General features: G+C 34.5%; 2 protein-coding genes and 1 non-coding gene across 3 annotated transcripts; 2 read left to right on the forward strand and 1 right to left on the reverse strand.

The window, feature by feature from the left end:
• Nucleotides 1–1,525: 1,525 nt before the first annotated feature.
• LOC139881465 (laccase-6-like) lies at nucleotides 1,526–3,926 on the reverse strand. The gene is made up of 6 exons (XM_071865936.1): nucleotides 3,795–3,926; nucleotides 3,545–3,696; nucleotides 3,158–3,402; nucleotides 2,936–3,064; nucleotides 1,897–2,844; nucleotides 1,526–1,656 (listed from the first exon to the last, which is right to left on the reverse strand). The coding sequence occupies exons 1-6, from the start codon at nucleotides 3,924–3,926 to the stop codon at nucleotides 1,526–1,528; spliced, it is 1,737 nt and encodes a 578-aa protein (XP_071722037.1).
• A 2,373-nt stretch (nucleotides 3,927–6,299) lies between these two features.
• On the forward strand, nucleotides 6,300–6,370 carry TRNAG-CCC (transfer RNA glycine (anticodon CCC)). The gene has a single exon. It is a non-coding gene; the product is annotated as a tRNA-Gly (tRNA).
• Nucleotides 6,371–6,627: 257 nt separating this feature from the next.
• On the forward strand, nucleotides 6,628–7,545 carry LOC139881468 (large ribosomal subunit protein eL33y-like). The gene is made up of 4 exons (XM_071865939.1): nucleotides 6,628–6,659; nucleotides 6,751–6,786; nucleotides 7,182–7,410; nucleotides 7,504–7,545. Exons 1-4 carry the CDS (start codon nucleotides 6,628–6,630, stop codon nucleotides 7,543–7,545), a joined length of 339 nt encoding a protein of 112 aa, XP_071722040.1.
• The last annotated feature ends 2,561 nt before the right edge of the window (nucleotides 7,546–10,106 follow it).

Raw genomic sequence — 10,106 nt, forward strand, 5'->3', positions numbered from 1 at the left:
AAATCAAAAGAAGAAACATATCTTTGTTTCACAATTTTTTTGCCGAAGTACTCATTGATTCATCTTCAATCACAGGTTGTTACTTGAATTTGAGGAATAACCAGAGGCTGACCTTTACAACCAGGCTTAGCGCCAATGGAGAGAAGTCTTGGACTATGGAGAAGGTCAATCCATAACTCCAAGTGAAATGTAGAATCAAGCTGCAAATTTGTTTAAGAACCATGTAATGAGTTATAATTTCATTCTGTACCAGCTATGAATATATAATATATCGATTACCCACCGTTACCTCGTATGATTTAAAATTTTAATCCCTCAGTAAGATTTTACTTGTTTGCTTATGCAAATTGTACAAAAAGCCTTTAGGAGATTTACATACCTCTCCAATGTTTATTTGCGGCTTTTGAAGTTCCTCCCATGCAAAGCGTATTGCATAAATGAGTATCCCACGCCGTTATAGCAGTCACGGACTCCTTTTTTCTCCGAGTACTGTAATTCTGGATTGTGGAATACTCATTTGAGCAAGAGGCGTTGATATGGGAGGAAGAATAGATTTCTTTCTTCTCTGCTATTGAGGGAGAAGTCCAGTTTTTATATATTCTCTGATTGCTATTGAAATTTAGGTTTACTGAATGGTTGGTGGACCTGAATTGCAACATTGCTTTCCTTCTTTGGAATACAGTTGGGCTGTTAGCTAAAAATGTACTTTTTTTTAGTCTTGTCTACCACCTTCTTTTAGAAGCATTGAAGGAAAGATTTCACTTCCACGTCAAGGTTTGAAAATACGCTACCGAAAGTTTTGTAAATATCTTTTCACTTTAGTTTTTTTTTTTGTTTGATTTACACAATTATTGTTCTTCATCATGTTTATTGTTCTACACTCCAGTACAGAAATAAAAAATATAATATATAAATATATATATATATAATATATAGGTTTTACTGTTTGTATTATATTTGGTCCTCGTCGTGTTGATTGAATTCCATTCTCAATACATGGTGGAATGCTTTGAGATAGTAGATATTGAATTGTTTGTATGTTTTCTGTGTGAGGTTTGACTGGGAGATGGATGAGCTGAAATTCCCAGATCAGTTACTTGTCAGAATAGTACAGAATGAAACTATCTCCAGTTACAAATTACAATCTTCCAGGTAAGCATCAAATCCTTGAGAAAATGGTTGTTTTAATTTCAGTCATTCAGTTAAAAATTTATTCCAACGTTTATTGTGAGACCGACCATTTGATGACCTTCATTAAAAGAGGGCGGCATCCAACTTTCAAAGAATGGCTTAGTTTCCCTACTTCGCTTTACTGATTCTTGGCACATGCATCATATCTAAAAATAGCTTTAAAGGTAACTTGGCATTTTTAACTATCCCAAATGAAAAAAAGAAAACTTGTTTTTCTAAGTCATATTGTTGAATTTTTAACATCCGTACACACTTCCACCTACAAAAGAATGTTCGATCTTGAACAAGTTCACTCGACTCCTCTTTGTATAATTTCATTGTAAATCCATTCCTCTTAGCATCGGGGAAAATCTGCCGGAGGATGAGGAAGAGTCTCCCTCACGCCTTTCCCGTTCTTCACAATTAACACCATCTCTAGTCCCCATGATTGATGTACTTCTATGTGACAGTGCATAAACCAAACCCCTACAACAAATCACATTTAGTTAGTCACCAAAATTCCTCCATAAAAACCTGTCGTGGATAATATACAATTTAGTCCCTGTATGTTTTCCAAATATCCTAAATTGGCCTTTTTCTTTTAAAAATGTCCAAAATCGGTCCCTATTGTAGTATTGTAGAAGGTTTTTTTTTTTTTTAAAGAAACTCATTTCGGCAGATAAGGACCAATATGAAGTTTGAAAAATACAGGGACTAATATGTTACCTGGATTGTCTGCTTTGAATCGAATGGCAGCCCACCCACCCACAGGAACTCCAATGGTGTTCATAAAAGGCGGATCTTCCAAGTTAAATTCTGCAGTTTGTGGGTTATAATTCCCTGTACCATACCCTACAACATAGAAGCTATACCCATGGAGATGTATGGGATGATTTTCTGTACTGACAGTTCCAGTATCCTGCAAGACGATCTGAACTCTCGTACCATACTCAAGAACTTTGACTCTAGTCCCATTCATTGAGTTTGTATTCTTAGGAATGTTATTAGGTGCCCCATTAACAAAGTCATAAAATTTAACTGGTGCATCAGGAAAGTCATTAGTGTAATACCCTTTAATATTCTTATAATAAGCTTCCAAAACCGATATCCTTGGCATTATGAAAGTGATGTTATTCATTGAAGCTGCCATAACTCCATTGTTAATCCCCTTGCAGTCTTGTTTTGGCTTCACAGACAGACATTTCTGGACGTTTAATCCAATTGTAACGAAGAGATTAGCATCGATCTCTTTTGGAATGTCATTAGCAGGATTTAGGCTTCTTAAACCGTCCATAACGGTTTTAACTGCATTATTATCGTTAAATTTTGGTAATGATGTAGCTGGCAGTAGCGGTGAGCTATTTTTTGCGCCTAAGTACTGGAAATAAGCAATTGCTGTTATGTTTTGGAATGTAACTCCTCGCGCCGGCATGTATGGTCCCATTGCCATGGAATACTTTCCAATGGGATGATTCGCAGTGACGAGGATGTTCATGGTCTGCCCTGGTCCGAGCATCACTCGATCAGTGGTGAATGGTTTTGTGTACTCAGCGTCAGCTTCTATAACTGTTAGTTTGTGCTTAGCAATGGAGAAGAAGTTCTCAGTGTTTAAGCCAGCATTTATCAGCCTTAACAAATACGTCTTCCCAGAGACAATGTCAATCTTGTACACATCTGAAACCATCATATTATTAAAAAAAATCAACGTCATAAAAGTTCAATTAGGACTAGAAACAAATATTATTATATTAATCCAATTCCTCACCGTTAGATGAGCAATTGTAGTTAGGGCCAGGGTGACCATTAATGGTGAATGCATTCGTTGGTGGAGGAGCTCCTCCGCTGGCCAGAACCTGGTTCTTGAGTTGCACAACATCATTTAGCCAATACTCCCCTAACATAAAGTCAATCATAATCGGATTCGTTAATTATTACTAGTATGTAATTAGATAAAGTAGTGGTAATTGAATACTAATTATTTACTTACCCAGCAGAATTGTGTGCTCTTCATAAGGGTGTATAAATGGATAGAGAGTCCCTGTTTTCGGATAGACGCTCAAGGCACCATAGACGGTGGCTCTAAGCCAAGAGACATGAGCATGCCAAAAGAATGTGCCCTTTTGCTTAACCATTGTAAACTTGTATGTGAAAGTTTGGCCAGCTTGAATTGGACATTGAGTAATATATGAAGGACCGTCGAACCAGCATGATAGTATCTGTCTCACACCATGCCTGACGCCAAACAAACCAATTATGAAAGCCATAGTTGATTACCTTATACTTAATATTATTGTATATAATTGAGATGGATTTATAAATCTAAATTTTATTGATTATTACCAGTGAATGGTGTATTCATCAAAAAAAAAATTACCAGTGAATGGTGACATTGTGAGGAGTTTCGTTGGTTACTTTAACAATGATCTGATCGTCTTCTTGAGCATAAACCACTGGACCAGGAAACATTTGGTTGATCGTCACGATATCCTTAGTGTTGCATAGCTTAGAAATTCTCTTCATTTGTACCTAAATAAAGAATACCATGTGAAAAAGTTGACAGAAAAGAAGAAGTTAGAATTAGAAATTTGGGAAGATTTATATATACATGCAGTGAAAGATTGTACCTTGAAATCATAGAACCTGGTTTGTGTAGCTCCAGGCCAATGTGCCATAGCATGAACTGAACTACTGTATCCATCTAACATTAGTGCTGAACTTAGCCATAACAAGACTGAAAATTTGACTAAATTGGCCATCTTTAGAGTTGAGTTGGAGGGTAAATGAAATTCGTTTTAATAGCAGAATAGCAGAGCAAGTGAAGCCAGAGATTTTGTACTTTTTAATGTGTTGATTTTGTCAGCTTATTCATGATGATAATGTTGGGGGCGTCATCATTAGGATTCAACGTGAACCCTTTTGTAGAGGAACTTTCTTTCACCCAAATGATGATAAAAAAAAAAAGGATGTTCTTATGCAATGAAACAGAACATATTTAAACAAATATTGTAGTATTCTTTCACTTAAGATCGATTAGTAATTAGTTTAGGTTTTTCCGGTGGTTATTCAGCTGACTATGAAGAAAGGTTTCTCCTTCACTTCCATATGCAGATATTCTTGCAGAGATGTTTTCATGTCAATGAGAAGCCTTCAAAGACTATTTTTTTTTCTTTTCTTTTTGTACTAGTCTCAATTTATTTTCTTGACATTGATTTTTACCGTCGCTTTGTAATCGAGGTTTTCCTCGATCAGTAATTTGTTTTTTAGTCCTCATTATGCACGGTTCATGTGAAGTCAAAACTCTCCAAATTCATTCGGCGGATCGAGATAGCTGACATTAACAAATTCGGTCACTTTTAACTCAGATAATTATTAATAAAACACAACATTTATCAATAATAGTTTAGCTTTAGATTCTCTTTATGTCCAAATATATGTCGTTAATAATCATAATTCCTTTCGAAGACAGCTCTTTTAGTTATAGAAACTAAACTACTAAATAATCTCTGGGCTTGCAAAGTATAGTAAAAGTCAATCATTGAAACATGTCATATCTTACCATAATTCGGTTAGAAGCTTCGCATCCCAATTCCCAAACAAACATAATAAATAAGGAAGACATACAAACCCCACAAGAGCACACCTGCTGCCGTACATTTACATACTTCTCCTTGGTCCGTTCCTAATTAATTATCATTTTTTTATGAAAATTAAATAGAAAATATGACAGAGATAATATCTTTTTAGACGGATGTACAGTAAATCGTTTTCACAAGTCTTTCTTTCTTTCATTCAGCTGAAATAAATGTGATGCGTTGTCTAGTGATTGGTCAAAAGTTTTGCTGCTTTTTGCTAGCGTGGATGGAAGCTGTGAACTCTGAAAAGGAAGACATGAAATTTCAAGTCCTTGTTTCAAATGTAAGGATGGGTTTTCTTTTTTCATGTACTGCTTTTAGAGGACACCCTCTTTTCCGAATGTTTCATTGCTAGGAGCCCATCGTGTCAAATTCGACTTATAACCATTAAAATTTGAAAATAAATAAATAATGTTTGAGTGCTTCCAAATATCGATGTTTATTTATATAAATGAATCGAGAGTACAAGAGAAAAGTGATGAATAAATTCTGAGACCGTGCCAAGTATAGAAGAGGAAATTGGGCATTGTGAAATTACACATACGTAGTATATATATAGTTAAATAAAAATAACGGAATCAAATTCAGGATGATTGTATATGATATGTCCAAAGGCATGCGTTTGCATGGTAACTTGAATCTCACGCTATATTATATTATCGGCCTGCCTGCATGCATGTATATCATGTATGTATGTGAAATTGTGAACATTGTCAGGATTTTCTCATTCCATACTTAAACTTCCTTTAGTTCATGTCTTCTAGCTAAATTATCATGGTCATTAGTCATTACGTTAATTATTTTCATGTTAGTTAGTTATCTTCAAAACAATAAAAAAAAAATCACGTGGCATGAAAGCTAATTAATTTTAAAAAAAAATAGGGACTGTCTTCTTATGATTCATTTTTCGATTTGATAATATAGTAATATAAGTATGAAATGTATATATATAAGAAACCTCAATAATATAAGATAATAAAAGTGAAAAAAAAAAAAATCTACGAATAAATATGATTTGAAGAAAAATGATAAAATTGTTCGGAAAAAAAACCTTCCCTTATGTACGTGTAAGTAAGTTATTCTACAACCAATCGTCATATAAAAAAATTCCATGTGATACTTAAATTTTTTTTATTAAAAATGTATTTGGTGTATAATTTTATATTATGATATATTATAATATTTAATAATAATTTTAACATAATATTATAAGATAATAAATATAATATTTTTTATTTTATTTTATTTTATGTGATCGGTAAATTTAGAAAAATATTAAAAAGAACTCTAATCACATATAAAATTTTGTATGGCTATTAATTAGTTATAGAACAATGCTGAGGCTAGTTTTTACTGTTTTTTTTCTTTTATCGTTGTCTCTTTTTTAATTAGCTTTCAATGATTAAATGTCTTTTAACTAATACTACCTATCTCCGTATATTTTAGAACGGAAGTAGTATTTATAATATTGCGATGTTGAGTGCGTAAATAAACAGAGCGCATCTGGTGTAGTGGTATCATAGTACCCTCCCACGGTACTGACCAGGGTTCGATTCCCTGGATGCGCATTTATTTTTATTTTTTGAACTTCTTTATTAATTTTATTTTGAAAAAAAAAATGTTTATTACTGTATTAATTTATGCACAATAAAGTGGGCCGTGGGCGGAAGCCCAAATGTAGACAAGCTTTAGACCCAAAATTTCAGTAAACTAGTAGGGCTTTTTAAACCCATGACGAATTCTATCTCCATCCCCTTCCTTCAAAACCTAGTATTTCAGTCTGCTTTGCTGCCGACCAGACCTTGACATACGCAGAAGATCGAAAATGGTGAAGGGACGCGAAGGAGAAAGAATCAGGTATACAACCCCCCCGTACACTCTCTCCTCATATCTGATTTTCGAGCTTCCTTCTCTCAATCTGATGGAGACATTTTTGTTTGTTTTTTAGGCTCTATGTTAGAGGAACCATCCTCGGATACAAAAGGTAATGCTCTTAAATATTGATTTATAGTACTACTAATTGAATTGATGATGCTATCATTTTTCTTTTTCTGTATTCATTCGAGTGTATTGTCATGCTATGCGCTCATTTCAAATAATCGATGAGATTTTGACTAATGTATACAGATTACTGTTTCTTTAATGGAGAAGCTTTTTGAAAATTGGATTTCTGAAGGTTTCCCCTTAATAAAAGCTGTTGATTGTCACTTGAAAATGTCAATGTTCCGTTCAGTCTTAATAAGTTGCCGCACTGTGTAGATGCTTAGGAGTAGCCCTGAGCTGTTTTTCTGATCGGATGGGGGTTTCTGAAAATTTGTTTTTGTATTCACTATTTTTGGGTTTGGAATTAACTGTGTGTTGTGATTGATTGATTTCTAGGTCCAAGTCCAACCAATATCCAAACACCTCACTTGTCCAGATTGAGGGAGTGAATACCAGGGAAGACGTTGGATGGTATGCTGGAAAGAAGTTGGCTTACGTCTACAAGGCCAAAACAAAGAAGAAAGGTTCTCTCTATCGCTGTCTCTGGGGAAAGGTTACCAGGCCACATGGTAACACCGGAATTGTTAGAGCCAAGTTCAAGTCCAATTTACCTCCAAAAACTATGGTATAGAACCTTAAATGATGGCTTTCTTGGCGTCACTTTCCGGTTTCTGTTTGGTTTAGCAATTGATGAGCTTTGGCTGTTTTTTTTCTACAGGGTGCTAGGGTTAGGGTCTTCATGTATCCAAGCAACATATGAGGTAATAATTCATATTCTATTTAACTGAAGTATAATGTTATTTTGTTGTTATTGAAAGAGTGCTTCTTCATGTTTCGTCGAGATAAATTGAAGTGTGATTTGGGTACCTTGTTTTCAGAACTTCTGTTTGCCTAGTACTTGATGTAGGAATTTTCGTGCTTTCTGATGTTATCTACATTGTCAATATTTTTCGCATTGAATTTGATAGAAGTATTGTGATTTAATATGTTGCCATCGTCACAGTATATAAAACATCTCTAATAATGTACTTCAGATTAAATTGAAAACCTTGATGAGGAGCGCATGTTACTCAACTGACCTAGGATGCGTACTTGACTTTCAGTAGATTTTGATTTCTTGCTAAATCCCAAAGCTCCTGGTGCTTTAACCATCGCCCTTGTCTGTGTGATGCTGTTCAGGTTCTGCTGATATTAATTAATGTAGTAGTAGTTATGATTGTAAGTGTTTTTTTGCCTGTTACTGATTCACTTTTTCTATGCTATTTTCTCAGGCCTTCTGGACTGCAGCTTAAGATTTTGAGGGAGTCAACAAGTTTCTGTTCGTTTTTAATATTTTTCAAGCCAGGTTTAGAGACGTGTTTTCAATTATGGACAAAACTCTCTGTTTGTTTAGGATGTGGAATGCAACATTGGCAGTTTTTATTATAATATTAACATCCGTTATGATTCTAAATTTTTGGGAGTCGGTTCGTGTTTTTTACTTTAAGATCACGTTTAGTCTGCTGTTCGCTTGATCTCGCCTTATTATTTTTATGATGATGATCACTGATATTAGTTGTCCTCTTCCTGCCAAAATTTCTTATAGTTAACATCGCTTGTAGACAACTAAAAGAAAAATTAAAATTTATTGTTAACATTTTTTTGGATATTTGAAACGGGATGTTTTTGTAAGATGATTAAATTATGTCAACTAAAGTTGATCATTGACATTTTTTTGTTTTAATATATATATGCTTTGAATCTACTCTATTCTCTCAAGAGTCTTGAGAGAATCTTGATTAATCCTTGACTACTGAACTATACGAAAGGCGGTATTCATCATTGACATTATTAAATACTACTTTCGTATCAAAATAGATGCAAATTTTTACATGCAATTTGCATCTATTTTACGATGGAAGTAGTATATCGAACAAGCTATATAATTTCTTTTTGCTAAATTCAATGAAAATAACGAAATAAACTCGTGCATCTCTAAATTTAAATGGTTACAAATCATAATGCCAAAAATCCATGCCTTCTACATGGTTCAAGTTCCCATTTCAAAGCTTTCAACTTGGTTTACATGCTCATCGAGTGGAAGTAAGAGAAGAAAATCATCTCAACGAGCATTCTCTGGTAGCACGTGTTGTCCTTATTTCTCGGACTCGGCAGGAATGCCGCCATCCTCTGAAAGAATAGTACAATGATGTTTAAGCCATGAGATGAGATCTATGAAAACAACAGAAAAAAAAAGGGTTCAAAGAAGACGAGGGCACACCTTTGACTTTCTTATTAATCCAAACTTCAAGCAGCATTCCCGCACCAATGCCTCCTGCTATCCAGGCTCCATAGAAAGCAATGGCAGAAGTTCGAGACATTCGAGGAAGGAAATAATAGTCTGGAATTTTCCTGATCTTTTTTGGATGCCTTTTCTTCATAACTTGATTAGCACCAGCACTTGGATCTTTCTGTAATTCAACCCCAACAGCTCTCCAGTCCACCTCCTTCAAAGGGTCTTTTTGGTCTTCCGCCATAATCACAGAATACTGTGCTTTTCTTTTTATGTGTAAAACTGGAACCTGATGAGCAAAGACATGACAACTCAAACGGTAACAGAATAAAACCACAAAATTAATCATGTTTACAGGGAAAGGATAAAATCAAATCGTGCCACTTATGAGGCCAACTTTTCAGGCCTATTTATAATCTTTCATTGCAAATGAATTATTAAGGCAAGACTTTTGGGTTTTTGATGAAAATGAGAACAGGAATATCAGCGTCTTCAAATCCACTAAAACTTTCGTTCAAGCATTTGATCAAACACCTTATGTGCATCATATATAGAACATTTCCTTAACCGTGCAAATGAATTCAAATGAATCAAGGTATTGTGGGATTGTTAAATTATAGATTATATCAGCCGAATAGTTGAGTTCAAAACTAGCAGTTGACAGAGAAAAGGCACTCACCGGGATTGGCAATCGGGTATGAGTGGAGAATAACTTCTGTTACAAAAACTTGTTTAACCGACAAGTCAACTTAAATGATGATGGCGCCAAACAAACTACTCAATTTTGTCCGAAATATTTTAGTAATTTGATTTTTTAGTCCTTAAGGTTTTATTTGGACAAGCCAGTCGTCCATGTTTTATAATGTTGGTTATTTTAGTCTTTTAGGCATGACATGACCAAAGGGTTAATACACTAATAGCACCTCTCTCTTTGCAGGAGGTTGCAGAATCGAATATTGAAATGAACATAAAAAAGTAATGGTTGCGATTTTTTAATGATAAGGAAACTGAAATAATAATTGTTACTACCTCCCTATCACAATACATGA

Source organism: Rutidosis leptorrhynchoides, unplaced genomic scaffold (assembly GCF_046630445.1).
Source record: "Rutidosis leptorrhynchoides isolate AG116_Rl617_1_P2 unplaced genomic scaffold, CSIRO_AGI_Rlap_v1 contig160, whole genome shotgun sequence".
Lineage (NCBI taxonomy): Eukaryota > Viridiplantae > Streptophyta > Magnoliopsida > Asterales > Asteraceae > Rutidosis > Rutidosis leptorrhynchoides.

Excerpts from the sequence above, each read along its gene's own strand:
- LOC139881465 (XM_071865936.1), bottom strand. The coding sequence starts at position 3,926 with ATGGCCAATTTAGTCAAATTTTCAGTCTTGTTATGGCTAAGTTCAGCA. Across the intron at positions 3,065-3,157 it reads AGAGCACACAATTCTGCTGG|GGGAGTATTGGCTAAATGAT; the intron begins GTAAGTAAATAA and ends ACTTTATGTTAG. Across the intron at positions 1,657-1,896 it reads ATTCAAAGCAGACAATCCAG|GGGTTTGGTTTATGCACTGT; the intron begins GTAACATATTAG and ends GATTTGTTGTAG.
- LOC139881468 (XM_071865939.1), top strand. The coding sequence starts at position 6,628 with ATGGTGAAGGGACGCGAAGGAGAAAGAATCAG. Across the intron at positions 6,787-7,181 it reads ACCATCCTCGGATACAAAAG|GTCCAAGTCCAACCAATATC; the intron begins GTAATGCTCTTA and ends ATTGATTTCTAG. Across the intron at positions 7,411-7,503 it reads ATTTACCTCCAAAAACTATG|GGTGCTAGGGTTAGGGTCTT; the intron begins GTATAGAACCTT and ends TTTTTTCTACAG.